This window comes from Patagioenas fasciata, chromosome 2 (genome assembly GCF_037038585.1).
Source record: "Patagioenas fasciata isolate bPatFas1 chromosome 2, bPatFas1.hap1, whole genome shotgun sequence".
Classification (NCBI taxonomy): domain Eukaryota; kingdom Metazoa; phylum Chordata; class Aves; order Columbiformes; family Columbidae; genus Patagioenas; species Patagioenas fasciata.
The window spans coordinates 124505284-124530412 of record NC_092521.1 but is presented as its reverse complement, the minus strand read 5'-3'; the positions used below and the strand labels follow the sequence as shown (position 1 = coordinate 124530412).

The following is a 25129-nucleotide window of genomic DNA, read 5'->3' as shown; positions in this document are numbered from 1 at the left end:
TTAGCATTTCACAATTTTATTTTAATCCTCATAAGCAGACAGTACAGAGCACAAAAAGAGAAATCGCCCATAGTTGGTACGTTCCTCAGTGCCACTCTACTACACTGGCTCTCCCAGAGACCAGTTCCAGCTGACTGAACAACCTGCACCCCTGAACTGGTTCTGACTGGTACCTGGGGGAGGACAGAGCTGGAGTCACAGAAGCCATTGCCATCCCCATCACCTCCCCTCCACAGGCAACTGCTGCAGCAAGCGCAGCCCAGCTGGCTGCATGTCCCAACTGTGTTAATTCCTGTACCATGGAAAGGCAGCCACGGTGCCAGCCTGAGAGAAGCTGTAAGGGAGGGAGGTGGAGCTGCCTGGCTGGGAGCTCAGGAGTTCCTGCTTTCCCAGCTGAAACTGCCAGATGGGTATCCTGGTGATAATAGGAGTGAGATTATATACGTAGGCAAAAGAGGGGACTACTTAACAGCAAAACAGGAGGTTATTTACAGAGGTAAATCATTCTTTGATCAGATACTGGCTCTATCCAAGGACATCTGGAAGTCCGAACGATTTTTGAACACATTTACTTGTTCTTTAGCTGCCAAGTCTAAGGAGACTAACTTCCAAGCATGTTCCACTTGTGCAAAACCACGTCTGAATGGCCCTGCCGTTCGCAAACAAGGAAAGCAAATGTTCTGGAATACCATTTTCCACAGAAATGTGGCAACGTTTTAATACTCTCATCCAACTGTCTTCTTTTTAACTGCAGTTCCAGATCCATCACACAATAAGAGCTTTTATCACACGCCAGTCTCTGTAACATCCATGCATTCTGAAGTAAGTTTTATGATTTCTCAGTTGTAACTTGGGTGCCACAGAGCACTCCATCATCTTGTAATACATTCTCAGCCTCATTTTAAGTCCTGCTACTCTCATGAGACTGACAGGACATAGTGTTATGTCAATAAAGAAGGGAGAAAGCCCTCACTGCTGATCCTCTTGGAAAAAAATAATAACACTTTATTTTTTATTTCCATTTAAAAAGAGATTTAGTTCCTTTCAAAACATCTATCAGCCTGTGAAAAACAAAAGAAAACAAAACCCCGACCCCACAAGCAAACCTGAAAGTAAGAAGGTGATAATAGAAACAAAATACAAATATTGAAAATATTAATAGGTAAAAATACTGGCCACTGTTCTCCTGTCTCACAACCTAGTCAATACGGGGAATAGATGAAGTTGGGATAGAAAACACATTATGTGCCTATCAGAATTCATAATCCACTTAAATTTTGAGTGTACACATCAACAAGTAGTTCTCTTGCATGCAACACACCTGTGTGGAAACCATGACTTGGGCAGCCTCACAGGCTTTGGCTCGTTCGCAGAGGCAGAATATGGGAACCTGTCTTGTAGTTTTCATGTCCTCACTCTGAAAACCGCTGTGCATGAAACGAGTAACCATCACTCCAGATACGAAATACGCAAGCAAGGGAAACTACACACAGAGGGGAGCAATCCTGATAAGATGGAAAAGCAGGAATGTATTAAAGTGATTGGCAGCAGCTATTAGTCGGGCATTAGGGGAAATACGGAGCTCCATGTAGGTACTGAATCTGGGTGAAAGGACATGGTAGAAAGTGAGGAGGAAGGTGAAGCAGAGATGCTCTTTTCTCCTCTTGCAGATCCTGAGTACAACAATCCCTTCTTTCTGCTAGCTCTGAAGCCCTTCAGATGTATTCCACTTGCAGCTTCACAGATCACCTTACAGCAATACTAAGAGGAATTAACAGAAACCATAAAAAAGGAAGAGATGGCAGATGATGTGGCAGAAGGCTTTTTCAAAGGCTATTTTAGAAGCCATCTGAAGAAGACAAAAGCTATACAAAAGACAGGCAGGTAAAAGGGGCACTGACCATTAAGAACTCGAGCAGTGGGTAAAATTGGAATCCTATGATTTAAGGGAAGGAGAGGTTTGGTGAAGAATGTCTGGGCTTTCAAGAAGTCAGCTCTTTGGAGCATGAAGGCACCAGGACTTCAAGGAAAGCTCTGGAATTAATGTGTTTGACAGAAGCATCTGCTAGGCAGATCCCAGCACCGGTGAGGGAACACTGAGGCCAGGACAGCGGAAAGTTTGATCAAGGCACTACAGCCGTGACTGCAGCTCCAGCAATGTGCTCCCAAACCCACTACAGAAAGGGTGTTCTGCTGGCCTGCAGACTGGCTCCTGTTCCCCTTGGCCTTGAATGAAGGGTTGAACATGTTAATGCTTCAGAAGATCCCAGGTGTGAGACTATACAGACAGTTGAATTAATATGTACATGATAACTCAGTACTGACTGTGATTGTCTGAGATCAACAACACGTGGGGAATACAGGTCAGTGTTTCAGTATGAGAACCTACAAAAAGTATTTCTGTGAAAGTTAAGAGAAAAGGACACTGAAAAGCCTAGTGGCTCCTGGAGATAACTTTGAGACATTTAAATTTAGGTTCAGTTACTGAAGTGTGAAAGACTTTTGTCCCACTTTCAAAGCAAATCTACCTACAGCAAAGGCACTCTGACATCTCCACAGTACCAAAAGATATAGCTCAGTTTTAAGACAGGTTTGAAGGTCCGGAAAGGTGTTGGCAGTTTATTATACATTTATGTGGGGCAGATCAATCTGTTTGGAACAGCAATAAAAACAATTCTATCCCAGCTGTTCCTTTCAGTTCTTATCATTACCCAGTGCTTGTTCCAGTTTCAGAAATTAGATTATTTGGGGCTTTTAGTGTCAGCACTACACACAAGAACAACTGCCATATTCCTGCCTCCCACAATTCCTACTGACTTCTTGTTTAATTTTGTATTAAACAACTGCCATCATGATCAAATCCATCACCACTTGAGCTTACCAGTTAGCACAGAGTTAACGAACAAAAAATTAGCATGTACCTGGCAGGAAAAGGCTATTAATTCCTTATCAAGCAAAGTGACGTATGTGCGCATGTTTTCTCTGCTGCACACTGGACAAAACAATTTTACAGAAACAGTTGCCAAAATACTTCAAAAGCACTCCAGTTCATGGTATCACAGATTCCTTTGTGTCTCTTCTTCTCTGTTAACACTTCTGGTCCTCAAGTCTTTTTGCTTGTCTTTATTTCACCATTTTTTCAGAAATAAAGTCTGACTTAATAGCACTATAAAATGTTTTGTCTTCAGCAAGTTCATTCATTCTGGAATAAACACATGTTCAACATGACTGATGTTCTTCCGACTACGTGATACAATACACAGGTAAACAAGGAAGAGAAGACAGATCAATGCTGTAGCTGTGAGGAAGATGAGGAGCCCAGCAAACAAAGAAGGTTTCAGAGGTAACCGAATCAGCTTGCCCTCTGCTGGAATCATGTTCGTGAGGCTTAACATGTAACCGAGTGACCATGCTATACTGCTGTTACCAACCTGAAATAAAGACAGAACAGTCCTATTCGCATGGATTTTTCAGTCAAATAAAAGAGGTTCTAAAAGTTCAGCTGCTGGTGCTGGCAACTTAGGTGGAGTATACACAAAGAAGATACAGAACCATTTTAAATTACCCTTTTTTCTGTAGTTCCAGAGGATGCTAATAAAATTGGCCACTGGGTAAAGAAGTGAGACACAGGTATTGGATGGATGGATACAAGGTTGTGTGGCACATATGCAGACAGTTAGTTATGGGATTTTCTGCGCAAGAAACACTTTAAAAAAAAAAATCAGCACTATTGTGCTAATTCCTAGAACTAGCCTGTTATCTTAGCCAAATTCTAGGATGTTGTTTAGTTCAAGCAAACAAAAAAGCCCACAAAGAGTCCCATCAACACAAAGAAAGAGGAGGTGAGGGTAAAGTCGCCAAAGCAGGAACTCTTATTTTATTTGTTCCATGGTTGGTTTTGTGCCTGCAAATGAACCAGCAGTAGACTCTTCCATTTTAAAAATAAGCAGAAGTGGAAAATTACTTAGCAACAGCTGAAACAAAAGCAAAGGGGGTACATTTGTATTTGCTCCACAGTCCTCCTGCTTTGCTGTCTTTTCCAGCTTCTAACTTGAGCAGTTTATCAATTTTCCACTGCCTTTTTCATTTAATCAACATCCTGCCACTTGATAAGCACAGGATCAAAGGAAGAAGACAGTGTCCCTTGTCCTCCTCTCACATCCCCAGGCTCGAATAATGGTTTGCCTATTTATATAATACATATAAATACACATCTCTGCCTCCTACACATCAACTGTAAAAGATCTATTGTTAAACAGAGTCAAAAAATAAGGGAAGGGGGCATTTCAAGAGAAGTCAGTGGAACTTAAACAAGGGCTAGTCTAGAGGGCCAGCTACAAGATACCTATTTGATTTACACTCTAGCATAGGCCTATTTTTTGAAGGGCCTGCACCACTTCCAAATCACTCCAGGTATTTCTAGGGTATACTACAGAGCAGACAAAGCTGAAATGGCATTCTACAACCAACCAGCTCTCCCAATCTTCTTTGGCTTTCCATCTTTATTACAGGTCATCCCACTCTGCTGCTACAGAGATGAGTTTGCCTGAATGGCTGTCCATCAGTAGTTTGCTTAAATCAGGAAAGCAAGTTTGGGAAACCAAATCTCTTTGGTTGTTTCTGGATGAAGTTGAGGGATGAACTTTAATAAATGATTTAATGTCTTTAATAAACAGTCGTAAGCAGTCAGCTACTGGTTGTAGGAGACCATAAGGGCCTACAATATTTTGTCTTGTTTATAGTTGTGTATATCCTAAGAGAGGGGAAATAAACTCTTATCATGAGGCTTAGAACTTTTAACAAATCATCTAGGTCTAGATTTTAACCAGATCTTAGCCCTGGTTTAAGGTGCTTTTCACTGGTTGTGTTCACTACTTAAAAGGAAATGCAATTCTAGCATAGGCCAAAGAAACTACCCTCCACTTTTGGAAGCAACTGTTCTGTTCTCTCTGGGGTAGCTGACCTGATCAGTTACATTAGATCTTTTTTGAGGGGCAGAATTAAGAGAATGTGGTCTTTCTTTTAGAAGTTTTATAATTACCATAATGCAAGTTCTAGGCAACAAAATTGTTAATTTCTAATATGCCTTTTGGGGTTTCATTTTGCTCAGTATTTTTATAGTCTTGGCTAAATACAGAAAAATGCTGCCTTTGGCTGCTCCTGTGTGCTGGGGACAATACAAGATATATGTAAACACCAAGACAAATCCACCCTCACCAGGTCCAGATTGAGATCCCAAAGTAAACTCTATGCTGATTTCCCAGTAGAAGGGCTAAACTCTGCGCACTTCTCCACAGCTGCTAATGGTTGTCCACCAGAGGACAAAATAAGGCAAGAATATCCTATTTGATTCCCTAGTGCGCCAGTAATAGAGTATGACTGTTCAGAAAACATTGCTCATGATTTCTCATTCACAGCTCACCAGCATCCCCTGCATTGATGAATACCGCATGAAGACCTAGAACCTAGTCTTCTGTTGGTTTTGCACACAAGTGATTGAAGTATTTCCAAACTGTAGGAAGATTAAGAGATGGTCTGGGACAAAGTTTTGGAATAAGGCTGTGTACAGTGGCAGAGAGGAAAGGATGGAGTCACAGAGCACTGTGGGGACCACACTTCCTGATGTAACAGTCAAGCTTAGATAGTGGCCATGTCTTCTGATTTGGAAGCAAATATTTCTTAGCAGTAGGTTTAGAATGGAAGTTTGTTGCAAGTGCTCAGCTGTTTAGGAGACAAATTGAGGTCAGGGAAGAGAGAAGTGCAGCTATGACACAAACTGTTGTAAGCCTTCTCTCTCTGGCAGCTGAAAGCCAATACTCCACGAATATGTATTCTTATTCCACAGAACCAGTTTACGGCACAGATGGATGTGCCAGCTGCGGATGAAAACTGCCCTAGTTGCTTCATCACCGCTCAGTGACAACAAACCAGCTCTGCCGGTTCCTTCAAGGCTCTGCCAGCAGACAGAGAAGCATGAGTTCTCCTGTCCAGCTCAGCAGGGTCAGCTCAAACTGGCCGTGACTGGTGAGGTGTTTCAGGCAGATCACTGCCTAGAGCAAGCCAATACTTCAACACACTAGGGCAAGGTTTAAAACACAATTATTTGATCCGTTCTTAAAGCTCTTTAAAATAATCTAGGCAACTTCTCCAGGTAATGCTGCAAGCCCTGGAACCAGGCTGAAATGGCTACTGAGGCTTGAAAAGTGGCTTTGTCTTACACCAAACATTTGACAATCATTTACAAAGGCTGTTAACGACCATTTTATTTTTGTAGGCTGCTGCATCTTCTGTCCCCTTCTAAACTTCTTTGGATTAAAATAACAGTAAGAGGAAATTATTATTACTCACCTCCTTTTGAAAATGTATCTGTGGCCAAGTTTTGGCATCAAAGTTGTAACCATGTACAAGCAAGTAGTAAATGAAATTGGCTGAAAAACAGTAGGATCTAGCATATATTTCTTCAAATTTAGGCAGCATAAACTGGAGCTGAAAACAAAAGATTTTTTTAAAAACATATAAATCATGAAAATCAAATGCTTTTGGTTTTTATAACTAGAGAATACTTTGGATGCTAAATAGAATTTATTAGCATTTTTTCAGACACATCAAGTAAAGTTGTGGACAACGAGATATGGAGATTTAGAAAAAGAAATACCCTGACAGTGATACAGCTTATGTGGTAAACAAAATGAAAATACACATAAAACTGCACATAAGAGATTGAGAATGTTATGGTTGCTAAATTTGCCATGTCATCTTTACAGCATAGTTAAAAATGTGGTAGTAAACCACAGCCTCAAGTGTCTTAAATGGGATCACAGACAGAGTCAACTTTGCTTGTGGCAGTCAGCTATCAAGTGACAATGGCACATTACAATGGGAAATATTAGCAACAAAATGAATGCAAACAGGGAGCCGGTTTGATGCTCTGAGGTGCCTTCCTGCAAACTTAAAATAGGTCTGTCAATTTATTCCAGGTTCACACTTAGAGAGCTGAGATCAGAACAGCGCATAAAGAATATTGCAGGACTGGAAAAACAGAGAGTTAAACCTTTATTAAATAAAGATACCTGGAAGTTGCATAGAACATGTTATATCACAAGACTGCTCTTTGGATGTCAATTGTGACCTTCCAAGAAGGCTTAGAAGAAGATTAGGACCTGAATATCACAGAATACACATACAGACAGATCAATCAAGCTGGAAAATTAAGAACTGCTGGGTGAAAGCTGTTCTGAAAAGATTACCAGTTAGGGACAATTTTCTTTACTTGCCTTTCATAACATAAGCAATAGTAAAAAATATGAGACCATACTTTTCCTTCAGATGAGCTCTGTGAGGACAGTAATGAAAAAAAAAAATCCATTTGCCTCCCACAATTAAAGATTCTTCAGACAGCAATGCTAATCCCACCTTATCAACTTCAACTACAGTGCATCAGCTCTGTGCTACTATGCACTCACAGATAATGTAGGATACAACTGATAAGTACTAACTGCTTTAATATATACAGTGATAATGCTGACAACGTGTGACTGAAGTGTGTTGTTAATGAATGTCAGTCTATCAGATTTTTGTTTTGAAATTTAAACTGACCTATTCTATCAGCCTTGTAAAAACTTCCATCAGGGTAATCTCTAATGCCCTGGAATGCATAAATTTACACCCACATACATTCAGTCGCAACATCCCTTACTATATTTGTGGCATCCCAGTGGTACAAAGCTCAAAGATAAAAAGAAGAAAATGCACACATTGCTTGGCCACATTTCAATATAAGCTGGAAACTCATCTTAGAATCACAGGAAATTAAATTTCCAAAACTAGCCCAAGTTTTAAGCATGCTGGAAACACTACATGCTTTGAAGCACAGTGAGAAAACAAATGTTGAAGTAACATACTGTGATACTGTGATACAGACCTTCCAAAAAGTTCTGAATACTTGTCCAATCCGTATTCTTTTTATATCTCCCTTTTACAGATGCAAAGGAAGGAGGAAAAAAGAGGGGGGAAAAAAAAAGCAAACACCACACACAAACACCCCCAAAAAACCTACACCACAATCACAAACAACCCACTTACCTGTGCCCAGCTCTGTGAACAGAAAAACCACATACTTGAATTGAAGTCAGCTAGGGAAAAGTGCCCGGATAAGTTCAAAGCATTAATTGTATAGTAGAATCCTGAGAAAGCCTATAGAAAAGGAGTAGATGACAGGCCTGTTACTTTCAGAACTACAGAAATCAAAAGCAAGCAAGCTCAAAAAAAATGTTGTGTTTGTAAACCTACCACAAAATTCCCTTTAACTTTTGGCTGATGGATTCCATTAAATGGACACTCTTCTCTGTCTGTGCAAGCAGTAAAGTTAAACAACAAAGAAACCACCTCCTGGCACAGACCTGGGTCTCCTGTTCCACGGAAGTTCACAAGCTGGTTTGGGTGATAATTTGCTGGTCTCAGAGACTGTGTACAAAGGCTGCTGGAGAAGTACTTCATTGTTAACGAAGTATTATAATTCTGAGGGTAACATGGATTATCCACACTGGAACTGGTGTTTGACCTCTGGGGAGAAAAAAAGAGAAAACAACCCCACACAATGAATGCTACTCAAAAGCAAGAAAGACTGAATTTGACATTAACTATGGGAATCTTTTTAAACCACATATGCATGTATTTTTGTTCTCTGTCATGGCTGATCGGTACAACATTGCTGATTATTGTAATGTAACTTCTTTCTCACAAAAATAATCGGCAAGATCAGCAAAACATAGAACTAGTTGGGCCTTTTTTCAAATTGTACAAAACTCTCACCAATTTTCAACAAGTATGAAGATCTTTGTATGAAATCTAAGTGTGCTTGTCCACAACTAAGCACAAAACGCCTCTTACTGAGGTCTCCCATCTCTACCAAAGGGAAGCAAAGACAAGCCTAAGAACCTGCTCAGACAATTACTGAAAACTTGCAAAAGCAGCACAGCAAAGGGTCTTAAACAGACCTGGAGCAGCAAAGCTAAAAGCCTTTTCTCAGCTTCATCTCTCCCGTAGCACTGGAAGCTGTGAGTGTAGACATTGTAGTGGTAACCGTACAACTTCACTTGCAAGGTGCTATTGAAGTTCTCGTGAAAGTCCTCTGGGATAAATGAAATTTGAGTGGAAGCTCCTCCAAGATCCAGTGCACCCATAGTCTCTTTTCTGAACGGATGGACCCATGTCCTCCAAAGGTTTCTCTACATGTAAAAATAAAACAAGGCTAATTAGAAATATCATCTGCTTGTTCTCCCTTCAAGCTTTTCTACTCATTACTTAGCATTTTGACATTTATCCCCCCTCTTTGTCCTGCACCCTTTCCAAAAAATCTCAGCTCTGAGGAAAACATGCAAATGTTTTTTACATAAGAGGGATGAACTTTCACAAAGTGAAATTATCTTGAAAGATGGTAAAAGGAATGCAGTGTAGCTTTCAACTCAGAGGGCAGCACAATGATCAAAGCACAGGACTAGCCAGATCAATATCTGTACTAGAATGCAGGGAATTGAAGTCCAGGTACGTGTGAGATCTTGAACAAACCTGGGTGGAAACAATATGAAGATTTGCTTGTTTCAAGGCAAGAAGAATTATTAAAAGAATAGAATATTAAGAGATGACACAGAAAAAGCAAGTGAAAATAGAGTGAAAAAGACAGAAAAGTCGAATGAAAGATCCATCAAAGTCAAAAGAACCAGGACCCCATTTCCTTCGCTGACACTCCAATCTGATCCATTCAGCTGCCATTCTTCCATATTACCCCAAACATCCTCCAAATTCTGTGTTTGATCTACGCAGTCACAGTGCAGAATGTAGATTTTTTAATTATTATCTATCTCAATATTTACTGTAGTATTATTTACTGAGTGTGATTATATGAATGTATAGACAAGAAGGGAAAAGAAACTTTATGGGCTGGCAAATATTTGCACAAGAAAATTCTACGAGAAAGATTCCCATTAACAGCCCCAGCAGAATTGGACTCTTAGCCCATTGCCACAAGAAGGGTGAAAAATTCTCTCTCCTACTAGTGATATTCCACATACAGGTCTTCACACAACTCTCTGTACTAAACTCACCTTACAGCATCTTGTGGTCCCTTCAGTAGTCCTTACTAATCTGCCATATGGAATTTGATATTTAGATTACTAAAATTCACGTAGTAGAAGACTGACACCATGACATCATTTTTGTGACATGAAATGCACACAGTGAGAAAAACTCTTCCAGAACATGTAATCCAAATACTGTTTTTTTTCTTAACTTTGTGAGAGCCAACACCACATTCACCATGAGCTATCACTCACATCGCCAGCAGCTAATTCCTGCTTATTAATTGCCATGACTTAACAGGAACCATTCAACCAGGACAGCTAACAATACTCAGGGGGTTGGCTGAAATTTCTTCCAACCTAGTGAGGCTCTCTGGAAGAACAGCAATTAATGCTAAGGGCAGCACAGAGCTGCCATGAATGCAAATGAGCAGTTGATGATCATCTTGCTACAGCTTTTACTGGCAATTAAATTATACTGGGTATCTACATATAAAAAGACATCTTGCAACACATTTGATTCCCTCTTTGCTATGAGGCTCCTGTCCAACACAGAACATTCTGAGTTCAAGGACAGCATAAGTATCTTTATTTTGGTGTCACTTTGTCTGCACAAGACATGACAGTTGTACCACAGCCCACTGCTCATAGCCTGCAGCTTTTCAGCAGTATTGGAATGAACTGTATGTGAGTGATTTCTGGCTCAGCTGAGGCATATTTGGCTGCATCAGTTTAACCACTTTCACTGTTTCAGACAGTCTTGTCTGCTTAAGACAAGTGAGCCAACACTGCCAAACAATTTGGAGACCCCTAAGCTGAGCAGATCCTTCACCAGTAGAGCTGCAGGGACAGCAACCACCTGAGCAAGTCACAGAAAAGCAGAAGAAAACATTTTTAATTGGCACCACTGTGGAGATAATCAACACCTGTCACACTTAACATAGCAAACCACTTAAGAGTAATACAACTTCTGTTTCTAGGTAAGGCATGCAATGTCATGTAGGGAAGTGCCCTGTTTTATGGGTCAACAATTTTACCTTTGCCATATCACATTCTTCTAAGATCTTACTCTTTGATTTGCATTTGCTTTGTTCTATTACTGCCACAAAAAGACCCTGTTCCATATTTCAGTGCAAAATGGAAGTTACAGCTACAACATTTTAACAGATATGTCCCCTCAAACTTCTCTTTTGTAAGAAAGAAAAAGTGAAAAGAAAAGCATGCAGTTTTTTTCCACACACCTCTAAGAAATTGCCCATTAAATAGTTGGCTGTTATCCATCCATACACCCCTTCCTCTGGCCCAGTTATGATTTGTGCACCCCTAAATTCAAAAGGTTGTTCTCTGAAGTAGTTTTGAATGCTTGCAAAGACTTCATTGGCTGCCGTTTCATTTTGCAACCTAAGCAATTCACAAAACATGAGACACTGAGCGTATGGAATAGCAATTTCATGTTTATTGTTCACTGACTAGCAATTCAAGAAAATTGAAACATTCCTACAATCACCTAGCAAAAAATAGATTTTATTTTCCTAAAGTGGGAGTTTTTGTTAGAAAACAGCCAATATCCAGCATTGTTTCAGCAAGCAACTCCCACACTATGTACAAACTTCGATCTTTATATATGCGTTTCTTCTTAGTGAACTGAGTGCTTATATGACAACTGCTGGCTGAAACAGTCCTGAAGCCTTTCCTCCCACTCTGTTTAGCCACTGAACAAACATAAAAATCCACTTCGTGCCAGGGCCAAAGCCACAGACAGACCCCAAAAGCCACATTACACCACATTCACACTCAGAAAACTGCAGTGTCTAGCTGTAATCTGCCTTTGCTGCCCACAGATATGCACAAACGTTATCTGTTTAACACTGAATTTTAAGACAGATATGGATAAGAAAATTAAACTCTTGTCTTCTCCAGAGTAAAACAAGCAGTTCTTTTCAATATGGCATAACAGAGGATTTTTATACAGCCCCACTTTCCCTATCAAAAAAGTTAATTAAATTAAATTGGCTGGGCTCCATTTCCTTTTGAGATGAACAGTTTCCAATGGATAAAAATGCGTCCAGTACATTTTTCACAGTCTGTTTCCACAGACTGCTATGCTAGTATGCATACAGAGGAGTTCAAGTTTCTGCCATACCTCAGTAGTCTCATGCCAGCTGTAGCCCCCAGATAAACAGAAGTGTTTTTATGCAAATGAGCTGGTATTCTCTCCTTGACTTTATTCAGACAGTCATCAAAGGGTTTGGCAAGAGCTCCAGGGTTACTGTCATAGCTGGATATACCAGGGCCTACAAGAGAACAAGTAGATTGATTTCATTCTGCTTTACCAACTACAAATTAGCCCAATTAGCAAAGAGATATTAAGACAAAGAGACTTCCCCCTTCCCTCGTGTAACTGCAGACAAGGATAGGATGGTTGAAAACTATGAGTGCTTAAGCAATAAACAATGTAGTGACTGTCTCAGCTGTGCAAGACAGAGAAGATACTTGCAAACTACTCACCTGTATTTCTGTGTGTATACACATAAACCTACAGTACCATACCTAGATATACAGTATAACAATATAACTACACAATGACAGCAGTGCCATATCCATGAGAAAAAAAAAAAAGAGGTTTACTCATGGCAGCTGCTGTAGAAAATAAAATGTCTGATGGATGTAAAAATTCTCTGATCTGCTAAAGTATAGAAAATCCCCCTTTCCACAACCTAAGACTAAGATTTCCTAGTCTGTTTTGCCACAACTGTTGTGGACACCATGGCATGTCCACAGCTCACTGCTCTCAACTGAAAATAAAATAAAGAAGCTTCTGCAATGAATTGCTGGTGAAATTTCAAGATGCACAGAAATGGCTCTTTAAGTCACAGAGGTCCATGTCTAGACTGGTGCATGAAGTACTAAATATTTCACAGCTTTCCAAATTTTCAAAGCCTTCAAATAACAGGAACAAGACTTACACCACGCTGCATAAGGCATAACTGTTTGAACAATTAACATCAAAGTCTTTCCTCCCTTGCTCAACACTCCAAGGACCAGCAGGACCTCAACATGTTCAGGCTCAACCTGGGTGTGAATAAAAACATTCCTTAGTAAAATTCCCTAGCTGAGGAAGTTGCACAGGGAGAAATCCAGGCTTTCCCACTAAGCCACTGCCCCAGAGAGAACAACTCTGCTAGAACTCCATCTAGTTCTTCTGTAAGAGCCATCTCTCTCACAACCTGATCCCAAACTAGGCAAAAGGTGGCTTTTACAGAGTTAAAATGAGAAACTGTTTGTTCAGCCACGTTGCATTGATAAAAACAGAAGAAACAACATGTCAGACTTTGAAGACTCCACTGCTCCTTCCACAGTATGAACTTAAACATAAACATTACCATGTCATCATTAGATGTTCACAGCCCTGGTTTGGAATAAGACTTTCTAAAAGACTTCAGTCTAGCACAGGCTGCCCTGAAGTTGGAAGGAAAGCTGTCACCGGAGGAAAACAGAGCAGCATCTGCTGGTTTACAACCTTAGCCACTGCTGTTGCCTCACACTTCCTCGGTGGCAACAACCTCCATCTCCCAGTGTTCAGACATAGAAGGTCACAAGGTAGTGACCATTTTTAGACAACTGCCTCCTTTGCGAATGGTTAGAGCCTGACCAGGACAGATTAATTGCACTGTATATAAAGGGTTTTGACTTGGGGCTGGCTCCTACACACAGGGGCAGAAGTACTTAATAGAGGCCAAAATGAAATCATACAACCACCACAGAACTTAGAGTAGTTGATCATTTGACTTTCAGTTTCCATAGGTATGTGAAAGTCTGCATCTCAGTATGCTCAGAATAATGCCCCAACTTAAGTGCTTCAGGCTATGGTTACACCTCGCAAAAGAAACACTGACAGATAGGTTCACCACTGCCTCCCACAGCTTAGTTGGGGACCTCTCCCATGAGCCCTCTGTCACCCCCACTGCAGAGTCACCCAAGACTGGAGCAGTGAACCCTGGTGATTTTGTACACTGGAGGATGAGGAGTACTTTGGTTGATGATGGTTAAAGCCTCTCTGGACCTGAACAGGTCACAGCGATTTGGACTCCTCTGTTTTGCCATTTTTTGTTCTTCTTGGAAGCAAAACAAAATCTAAACTCATTAAAACAAATTCACAGAGTACTCCTCTGTCATTTTTAGAGGAGAAGAATAATGCGGTTTCTCTGTGTAATTTTCTCACACCAGAATTTCTAAAGGCAACATTCCTAACAAGTCAAGACAGGAGCCAGCAGAGTATACCCCCTACCTTAGCAAGCTGGCCGCCAGTCCTGCAGCCTGTAAGGACACACGATCAGACACACAACAGTCCATTACTTCTGTGCATGTTACACTTGTGTTCCTTTCCTTGTTCTAGAATTGCTAAGAATGTCCACACACGTATTTAACACTGAAGACAGAGATGTTGGTGCTGTTAAGATACTGTTGCCTTCTACTCATCTCCTAATAGCTCATGGACTTCTACAGCTACATCTCCAGCATCTATTTCCAGACACAAAGAGAGAGGCAGAATTTTGCATGATCATGACTGAGAGAGAAGGGAAAAATTCTCCTTGAATGCCAGTTATTATCAGAGGTCAACAAATCTGCACTGAGACTTCCTGAGTTGCCCCACCCTTTCCTCTTACCTAACTTGCAAACCCAAACCAGTACACTAAACAAAGCAGTACTGCTGAAGTAAGTATCTCAGAGGGTAATCTAAAGCTCATTTAACTCAGAGAAGCAGAATTTAGAAAGTTTGGCTTCCCGCAGAAATCCCATATAGACTAGCTACTGTTTAATAATGTGGATTTCTCTCTCTGGCCTGGCCACCTGTCTTCATAAAATGTGTAGAATTTTGGTATCTTTGAAAGCTTAGTCAAATGTCACTGAAGTTAATTAAGAGATTCAAAAGCTCTTATGAAGGAATCCATGACAAGCTATTAGAGCACATACTTAACCATATTGGAGTGTGAGCAAAAGCCAGTCCAGTCTAGCAGCCTCCCTCTGAGAGGAGATCCATGCAAAACCTCAGACAAAAGACAAGGCAGGTAGCCAGTAGTGGTTGTCATGGGACACTTTCTAGCGATGCACAGCTACAAGTTTTCCTGAGCCAAAGGTCAGACCTGCCTATTTGATACAACTACGCCATCCTGTCAGAAACAGTTCTGCAATTTAGCTGTTTTACTTGGTAATTTTATTAGATGCTTCCTAGTTCTGTAATATGGAGAAGCTCTTCCTGGTCACCTTCTACATGACTTTCATCATTTGCCCTTGGTTGACTCCTTCCAAGTAACTGGAGAACAATTACAGATGAGCCGTATAAGTCTTGTTTCTCTAGGAAACCTGATTGAATCAGCAGAGAATTTTTTAAAGCATCACTAAGATTTCTGGAAAATAAAACTAATTTGTCAAACTCTCATAGCACAGCTGACACCCATTTTTGCCTCCATCAAAATTAATGGCTAACATCTGACAAGGGCTAGGTCCCCATTCTTCTCAAAGACTTTTTATTCCAAGCTATTTAAAAATATATCTTATACTTCCCTTTTAAAATAAATTATTTCAGGGCAAAAGGACTAAACATTTATAGGGACGGATAGTTTTTAGATCAAACTCTGTTTGCACCGATCACAAACTAAAATGGAGTAAACCAAGTTTAGCTACAATTTCCTCTCTCTGTCGCAGATTAGAGCACCCTGCTGTATCAGCAGCAGGAGGACTCATACTGACAGATATAGACAAAGTCTTTACAGTTCTTGCTCCCCAGCACTTAAAAGGGAACACAGCAGAAAAAAACCCAACAGTATAGGCTTCCAGATAACCACTTCTTGGAGGCTAGAAAGAAATAAGCAACTTCCATTTGATCTCACCTTTCACATTGCACTTGAAAGTCTGGCTTACTACTCCCGTGTCATTTTCTTTTTCTGCTGGCCATTCATAAACATAGACTGTAGTCCGAGAGGATCCAGCATCAAGGACTATTCCGTACTGGGGAGAAAAAAATAGTACATTAGATCAAGAAACAAACAGTGACAGCTTTAAAGCCCATATGCAGCTGTACTTCTTTGCACTATCAAACCCTTCAGAAAATATATGCACGGTATATTTACAAGAGAGATTAATTATAGTGTTAGGCACTTAGGCATGAATCCAACAGTCAAGCACAGAATGAATCTGGTTGAAAAACGAAGAACACACTATGTATCTTCAATAATGAATTCAGTGGGGATGGAGAATGCCCATCTCCTTTCAGCATCAGGTTCAAAACCCATGCTGACACATAGATAACACCATGTTAGGACTTGATTTTGCAGCAAGTTCGTTTCCCATTATCCCCACTACACTTTCTAGACACTGAAGGGCTTGATAGCTAAGCACAGGCTTTAGATTCAAGGATGCACAAGGGATCCATAAAGCCACAAGCAAACAGGCAAAGTACATAATAGTCCACAGTGAGAATGATGTAACAAGTCTGGTTCTTTACTAATTGCCCCTTAAACCTCTCCCTTTGAGTGGTTCAGCCAGTCCACCTGAGAGTTTGCCACTGTAAACAGGCTGTGTGGGCATGTAAGACAACAAAGAGGGAAAGAGAATCACTATTACCCAGTGTTTATTTATTAAATAAATGAGAAATATTTAAGTGACTTGCCCTAGGTCACTTGGACTCTCTGTGGGATTAAAGCACAGGTTTCTCCATCCCGCTACACTGCTCACCAGACCAGCCTTTTCCCCTTTCCCACCTTTTATGGCAGCAGAAAACTGTAGCAACTGAAAAGGTAAACTACATGAAGGGAAGAAAACTGCAATATTGCTTATCCTCTTTGTGATCCCTGGAAGTATGTTTTGCTGCTCCCCCCTTCCAAAGTCATCTAATTGGTAGGAATCGTACTGTGTAGGGTTCATTTCTCTGTTAACTTTTTTCTTTTAATAGAAACAGATGCGCAGGAGCCTGACAATACTGAAAAATGAGAGCCTCCATCTGGCTGCAAAGCAGTAAGAGCCCCTGCAGCAGGCTGATAAATTTCATCCCCCTGACTCCCTGGGGAGCCTCAACTCTGACCAAAAGATCACTGCTGCAGATGGCAAAACCATCCAGCTTCCACACCTCATTACTTCACTGCGTCCACTGTAATCCTACAAACTCCTGGCCCCCAAAGAACTACCAGCAATGCCAGTCTAGTCTGTTTCCTAGAGGACTGTTAGATAATTAAAATTTCATTTATATTTATCCAGATGATATTTACTGTGATCAACTAGAAGGTGAAAGGCTCCACATATACCATCAAACCACTATGCCATCAGGTTCCATTCAAATCAGTACTTTAGCAAAGACACTCGGGAGTGGGACAGACCTTGGGTGACATCCAGGCTGATCAATGAGAATATTCCACAACATTAGCATCGTGCTTCACATTTAATGGGAGTTGGGTTTTCTGGCTTGGGGAGACCCGTTCCAAATGGAACTCAACCGGAACGGAGCTGAACTGGCAGTTCCTTTAGTTTTGCCTTTTGCTGTTCTGCTGTTTTGCAGTTGGCCTCTGGGCCTTTCTGCCCTGTTCGTTCTCACTCCCCAGGATTGGCTGTTCGGGATCAGGGTGCTCTCTTCCCAGCACTGGCTGCTCAGCATGGATGCAGTTCGTGAAGAATTGCATTGGTTATCACTGATTTTACTTTTTATTTTATATATATATTATTATTAGTAGTATATTAGTATTATTTTGTTATTTTACTAAACTGGTTTTATTAAACTGGTTTTATCCATTAATTTCTCCCTTCCCTTTCAATTCACTCCCCTACTTGGGCATGGGGGAATTGAGCAAGCAATTTTGATTACTAGCTGGGGTTAAACTGCGACACATGATAGAGAGAGGGTTTTTTTGCTTTAGGGTTCACAAAACATGGGTAGACAAATTTTTTTGATTGGTACGAAGGCCCATTACATTCAGAGCTAGCATTGTTTCCAATTCTGTACTTCTTCATAAACTATGTCACTAAAGATGTTTGCACTTTCTTTCTTCATCGCTCCTCTGACTTCGTGGTGCATTCCAATGAGTCAGGAGCTCTTTCAGTGCCTCTGCCTCGTGCACATGGGCAGGTCCTTCCTTCACAAATTACTGGCTGAATCTTCAGATAAGCCAACCACCAACAAACAATAATATTTAATTTTGCAACAACACATCAAAACATCAATGATGTAGCAGGTAATTTCTCTCTTGTGCCACAAAAGAATGAACCTGGATGCTGTCAGTGTGCTATTATGCCACAGATAACACGAACTCTAGTTATCATTCAGTAGCTGTTTTGGTTTCACAGAGAAGAATCAGAAGAAGAAGAACAAGACCATTTACAAAGATTAAGTCTGCTTTCATCATGTTATTGACATATTTAATTTTAATCAACGGCTAACTTCAGGACACTGCCATTTCCAGGCTACATCATATCGGTTAAGTACCGGAGGGTTTCACACTGGCATACCAAGGTGCTCCCTCTGCTCCTTTTTCCTAATGTTAATAATTTACTGAGGACTACTCATCATCTCAGGAATCAAACACATGTTCCTCCATGTCAACTGGGATTTTCTGCACTGGCAGGCTTACAGTCCAAAAAGAAATGCAAAGCCAAAACACCTATTATAGCAGAGGAACCATCAGTCTTCCTGCAGAGCCAGCCATGAAGCTTTTGTGGTTCAGGAAGCAGATCTTCCCACCTAAACCAGCTCCAGATGGTCAAGGTGGATCTGATGTTTGCTCAAAAAGCAAAGTAGACAATGTTGTCCTTCTGAGTGTGAAACTGAATTAATGAAAAGTACAAGTGATGTGTAGGCTGTCTTTTAGATAGTGGCTTCAGCCTAAAGGTCAGTCTAGTCTTGCCTTACATGAAAACTGTCAGGATGTAAGGCTGCTGCCAAGAAAGATTTTGGGCACAACAGGGAGTAAACCTGAGTTACTATGTCTCCATGCAAGATCCCAGCACACACACCCTGCCACACCACACAAACACATAAAACTGGTATCACAATACAGTTTTATCCCATTTTCTGACTCATACACCAACAAATGATTCAGACAAAGCCAAAGGTGTTCATAATCCTGTGAAGTGTAATGAGACATTACCTATTGCTATCAGTGTGTGAACTATCCAGTTAAATACACAGGCAGAGGGAAAGGTAGAAAGAACTTCAAAGAAAGATCTGACAAGCTTTATGCTTGTAGCTATCGTGGAAAAAAGAAAGAACAGAGAACTCAAAATGCCAGACTGCACAGCTACTCTAAAAGGCTAATTTCTACAGCTTTGTCCTCAGCTGTGTACATCTGTCATTGAAGGATCTGCACACATACTCCAGAAGCATGAAGCAAAGTCTAAATTCCAGAATATTTCAGTTTGTCTTTCCAGTTGTTCTGCACCTCCTCATGAAGCTACTTTGCTTCTGTTAATGTTCGGCAAGTCCCAACATGTGGTGAATCATAAAGTGCACACTTAAACCCAAATGCTTTTGATACACAGGAGCAGTTTGCAAAGATTTCAGCATAAACTTCCTAGCTGTAACAGAATTTAAACTCCAGGTATTTCTCATTTCAAAATCATTTTAAAATTACTCCCAATCTCTGGCAAAAGTAAAAAAAAAACCCAAAACATTGGCATTTTCTCCTCATTTGGCCTTTCAGTCTTGGAGAAGACATTGTGTGATAGACGTCACAGACAGGTAATCAAGGAATACTTTTCCTGCTTTGCCACTGACTTTGTGATCTTGACTAATTGTTTTTCTCTCAGCTTCAGTTTTCTCTCGACAAAGGCTGTAGACTCCTTTGAATCACCCCATAAAAATCAGTTTAGAAAGGAACGTTATTAAATATCAGTTCAAAATATCGTTCTCCTTTCTTACGTATTTCAAGACTTACCTTAAGCCCTGGGGAGAGGATCTGTTGCTGGTTTATCTGAATCACTGCAATAGCAATGACAAGAACTATGCTTAGAAGCAGGAACACTTGGGCAATGACACTTGGGGCTCTGGTGAGCATCCTGAAACAACAAAAAGGGAAACACTTAAGGAAGGTGAAAGGATTCAGTGACTCTGCCTTAAGGCCTGAAGCCCTGAATCTGATGAAACTCCTCATAAAAACTCATTTCATCGACTAGATTACACTACATGAAAATTCCGTGTTCTCAAGCACTACCTGGTGTTTTGCTCCCATTAACTTTTTATTGTCTAGAAGGGGTGTGTCTACATTGTCATGTTAATAAATGCCCCATTTCACCCTCAGGTGCTAGTCTGCTCATTTCCCACGGTGCCTACATGTAGATGCATGGGCGCCGTCTCCCATTGACTCGGGAAATGAGAGCAATGGGCAGGCTGAGGCTAGTCCACATTCAACCATCCCATGTACGCATAGAACACAGACACAAACACAGCCATGTAGACACAGTGATAGTGTCTGCTAAGTACAGTTGGGTGCTTCTGCCAGAGATGCAAGGTCAGTGTCTAAAATAGATACAGGCTTCTTCAGCAAGAAACAAAGCGGGTTTTAAGAACATTAAAGCAATCATGACCCAAGTACCGATATGTTCAGGAGGTATGTTTGTGTGCATGTGTGCATGCTAATGCAGAGCCTATTATTATCCCTCTGCACTCTACATAAAATATAAAATCCACAGTTTAACTCACAGATCTTGTGATTAAAAGTTACTAAATCTAACATGTAGTTATGTTAGACAAACCCAAAGGAGACATGAAACATGCATACTGACAATAAGGCTGTTTATATGTTCATATCCTCTAGAAAGGTTTTCTAGAATCCAAATGTTGTTTAGGTTTCCTCTAATTTCTGTTCATCGTCTATCTTTGCATGTCCCTGGCCAGACAACTCTTTGCTCCAAAAGGCCCATGAATACCTCCAAGTACTTACAATCCACATGCCAAAAAATCTTGTGCTCCACAGGGGTTGAGGAGGAAAGAAGTGGCTGGTGGGAGATGGCAAGCTTAGAAGTGTCAGCGGAACACAAAAAGGAGAACTTTCCTGCCTTTCTTATTTTCAAAAACCAGTTATTTTGGCATAGAAATATCATGTTAGCCTTGCATGACCTATCCTGACTCCCATCTCCTAATTCTTCCACACTGATGGTGGCTCTTCAGGGCTGCCCTGCTGTTTCAGTAATCACCAGTGCCAATCCATGCTGAGAACAGGAGCTAAAAGGTGGTCTACAGTCCATGGCCACAGCAGACTGGCTCAGCCTCATTATACCTGCAACACATGGTCTTCTCCTCAGCTCCAACCAGAGCCAGTGGGCTGAAGGACAAGGCAGAAGAAATGCTTCTTCACATAGTTTCCACTTTCTAAACCCTACAGATTCTTCAGCCTGTGTACCCATGAACTAACAATCACATTCAAAAGTTATGTGGGTTTTTTCTGGGACTAGCTTCACTCTGAGCTTTGCCCACTGATGCTGCTTTCTGTCTTGGTCTTCTGATTTATGTTGTGGAATCTACCTCAGACTGGCTGTTGGAAACTCTTTATTTCAGCCTGACACATCTCACTTCCAGAATGTCACTTTTCACACTTATTCACCCCCTTTTCTAAATCCATATGGCCTCCTTGTTTACTGCCAATCTACTCTTCCGATACTTTATTTTCTTGTCTTGGTAATAGCTTTGTTATCTTAATCATCAGTCAGTTTTAAGAGAAAATTACCAGCTATATTGATAATTTATTTACTGCTGTCCATTGCTTTACTATCCTGAGGCATTCAAATGTCATGTATGCAATGCATAAATGACAGAATGAAATCTTATTTTTACTATTAGAAAATATATTAACACCCAAGATGATTTCTCACTGTAACCTGCAGGTGATGTCAGGGCATACTAATTACAAGCACTTATAGAGATCAATTCATTTTTGGAGAGAGACAGCAGATTTCAACAATACATTTATGAATAACCATCTGAGTAAAATATTTATCTTTAGAGGGAGAAAAAATATTTTTCTTCAGCTTTCAGCTGTACATTGAGTTACCTATAATTGTAAAGTAGCTGAAAGAGAACTGTCTGCTCACAACCAAATATATACCAGTCACTCCTGGACCAAAGCACTGGTGTTCAGTGCTGGAAAAAATAAGTAATTACCAAAGAAAAGGACACTCAGGGAAAATGACTCTTTGAGATACTAAAGCATTATTGAATAGCAAAGCAATAACCATACTATTAACACTTAAGAGAACACCCATGATGACTGCCCAAATATTTTCTGCAGCATCCGTTTGTAAAGGAGAAATTGAAATCTTGGTTTGCTGGATTTCTCCTGTGCTTCTCTGCTACTGGGATTTGTCTTCATCAGAGATGATTTTTCTTTTCAAAAATATTTTTTAACGGGGAGCATATTAGGTAAGGGGGCATCTCTTAAGACATTCCTCATACTATCTTCTCCCATTGGCAATCAGGACATTTTTATCACAGAATGATCTGTAAATCCCGATTTAAGCAACAGCCTCTGTGTCAGAAGGTCACCTTACACTCCACGCCTGCTTGAAGTCATCACGCAGTTGACATCTTCACTATCTGATCTGTGCAAGATGCTGCAAGATTCCACATAAATCAGTTATACTCATCTAAGCCTTGCACACATACCAGGCAATAGTATTCACTGAAATCTCTAGAGATACGAGAGGAGTTCATTCACTCCACAGTTTAAACATTGCACACTCGTTGGCAAAAAGCAGTTGCATTCCATCATCCTGAAGCAAGAAACAGCATAAATACATATTTTTCCACACCAAATTAAGTACACTGGGCCACATGAGCATATTGGAAGGACCACTTTCTACACCTTACTTCAAGCAAAGGGAATTCCTGTCTGCAGAGGAAAATGGACTAAACTTCTTCATGCCACCAACATTTTGAGTTTAACTAAGTTAAATGCACATGCATGAATGACAGTGCGTACTATATGTTGAAATTCCTTTTCCCAAATCACCTGGAACACCAAACTCACTTATTTTAGGTACTGACCTGCTTGTTCAGAGTGCTGGTAGGCAAGCACCATAAATATCTTCTTTCACACTATAACTGAAGCTGTACAAACACGTTAGCATTTGTTTTATAAGTGGTCTGCGGGTGAATGTTTTTCAAGTGCTAGGGGGAAAAAAAAAAGCTCAGAACACCAAAACCCACCATCCGCACATTTTAAAACCCGCACAGAAAACCAGCGAGAAGGTTTGACAGGCCTTCCTTCGGAGGAGAAATTAAGTGAAAACAAGAACATTAGCCCAAAATTAGCGGCTGAACCTCGGAGCTTTCCCTCACCTCATCGTTGTCCCGGCTGAGAAAGCTTCACGTAACGACTGTGATTTACAAGAAAGCACAGTTTTCCCCTCAAAATAAAAGCGGCGGAGGGGCAGAGAGACGCACATCCCCCCTCCTCGGGGAGCCCCCGGCCCCTCAGCGGCTTTTCTCCCGCACCCTGCCGGACCTACCTGCGTGAGCCGCGGCTGCTCCGCTCCGCTCCCCCCCTGGCTGAGGAGAAGAGGGAGAGGGCGCACCCTTGGGTCAAGCGGAGGAGGGAGATGTGCAGCGAGTCGATGCAGCTGAAGCGTTACCGCGCCCGGAGATGCGGAGGGGAGCCTTAGGGGGCGGAGTGAGGCTGTGTCCAGCGAGGGGTGCTCGGGAAGGGAATCCCGGGGTGCAGTCCCTGCTGTCAGCCCGGCGCAGGCACGGCCGCTGTCGGAGCCGCTCCAGCGGTGAGGGGGGGCAGGTCGTGCTGGGACCAACCACCCGCCTGCAAAAATTCCCGCAACGCGGCCGCGTCTCCCTCTTTTCCTCCCTCCCTCCCTCCAGCAACAGCTGCTCTGCTCTCTCCGGAAACACGGATCGGGCTTTGCCTGCAGCTGGTGCAGCAGTGTGTTGCTGGCTGTCCCTAAATCATATTCCTCACTTCCCTCCCAAAGCAGAGACAGAAAGAGGGTTTTGTCTTTAGAGGCGACACTGTGGGTGAAGCAATGGTATATCCCTGCCTTTTCTAAAAGGAAAAAAGTGCCGCCTCAGGAGGGCTTTTCTCAGCCCTCAGAAATGGATAGCCCTCCAGTCGCAGAGCTACCTTTCCATTCAAGTTTCAGAGTACTGGCATCACTTGTTTTGCAGTGTTTCTGGAGTTCCTGCCGAACCTAGACAGCTCAGTGGAGCTAGCACATACGTAAGAAATATACATAAAACATGCATAGGAAACATACGTAAAACATACATAAAACATACGTAAGAAACATACATAAAACCTGCTCCCATCACCTGTCTGACCCATGCAATCAGCTACAGACAAGGATTACCCTACAGCTTGCAGGAATGGGCTTGCCAGAGACACGAGCACTGGAATCACAGTGAGAGACTTCAGACACTTTGCCACTGTTTGCTTATTGTTGTAGGATAGAACCATAGAATATCAGGTTGAAAGGGATCACAGGAATCATCCAGTCCAGCCTTTCCTGGCAAAAAAGGATGCTGATTCACATACTGTAAATAACTAAATGCACCTCTTTGATTAGTTTTCTCATAATGATCTTGATGAATTACGTTATCTTTGGCCTCTAAATAAAGAAAGGAGAACAAGCAACCAGCTGCAGCCTTGTGAGCCATCTATAAGCATCCTTCCATAGACTACTCATTTTGGGAGTGGCGGTAATTTCCTCTTTTTGATGACAACACGTTATTGAAGCTGGTTTAATGATGGTCCTGGTGGATCAGTTCAGCTATTTCTAGTACGTGAAGACAAAGCCTGCCATCCCTCCTGATTCTCTGTTGCATGTAACTCTCTTTTTTCCTGTATCATTTCCATTCCTGTGGCTTCTTTTTCCTCTCCCATCCAAGTGTATTTGCTTTAATGCACTAGCTGACTGTATTGGTCTGCTCTGCTGGGGCAGAATCTGCCTCAGGTGTCCATTTAAAATGACAAGTGAACTGGGTTGCTAACCCCACAAAAAAGCATATTCTTTTTGCTGCCATCGAACATAAACATTTTGAAATAAAAAATATGACATCGACACCCACT

At 41.3% G+C, this 25129-nt stretch overlaps 1 protein-coding gene across 3 annotated transcripts; it reads right to left on the bottom strand.

Annotated features, from left to right (window-relative positions):
- On the bottom strand, positions 1-24025 carry ENTPD3 (ectonucleoside triphosphate diphosphohydrolase 3). Of its 3 annotated transcripts, none has more exons than XM_071804911.1 (11): positions 23565-24025; positions 23101-23163; positions 19997-20117; positions 15968-16085; positions 12220-12370; positions 11318-11477; positions 8997-9227; positions 8290-8562; positions 8083-8193; positions 6349-6486; positions 1-3431 (listed from the first exon to the last, which is right to left on the bottom strand). In XM_071804911.1, the coding sequence occupies exons 3-11, from the start codon at positions 20114-20116 to the stop codon at positions 3198-3200; spliced, it is 1536 nt and encodes a 511-aa protein (XP_071661012.1). In that variant the 5' UTR covers position 20117; positions 23101-23163; positions 23565-24025; the 3' UTR covers positions 1-3197. The 3 variants fall into 3 exon arrangements, with proteins under 3 accessions (XP_071661012.1, XP_065688710.1, XP_065688709.1); XM_065832638.2 differs by having other exon boundaries at positions 23101-23223; positions 23565-24024; XM_065832637.2 differs by lacking the exon at positions 23101-23163 and having other exon boundaries at positions 23565-24020.
- Between the last annotated feature and the right edge of the window lie 1104 nt (positions 24026-25129).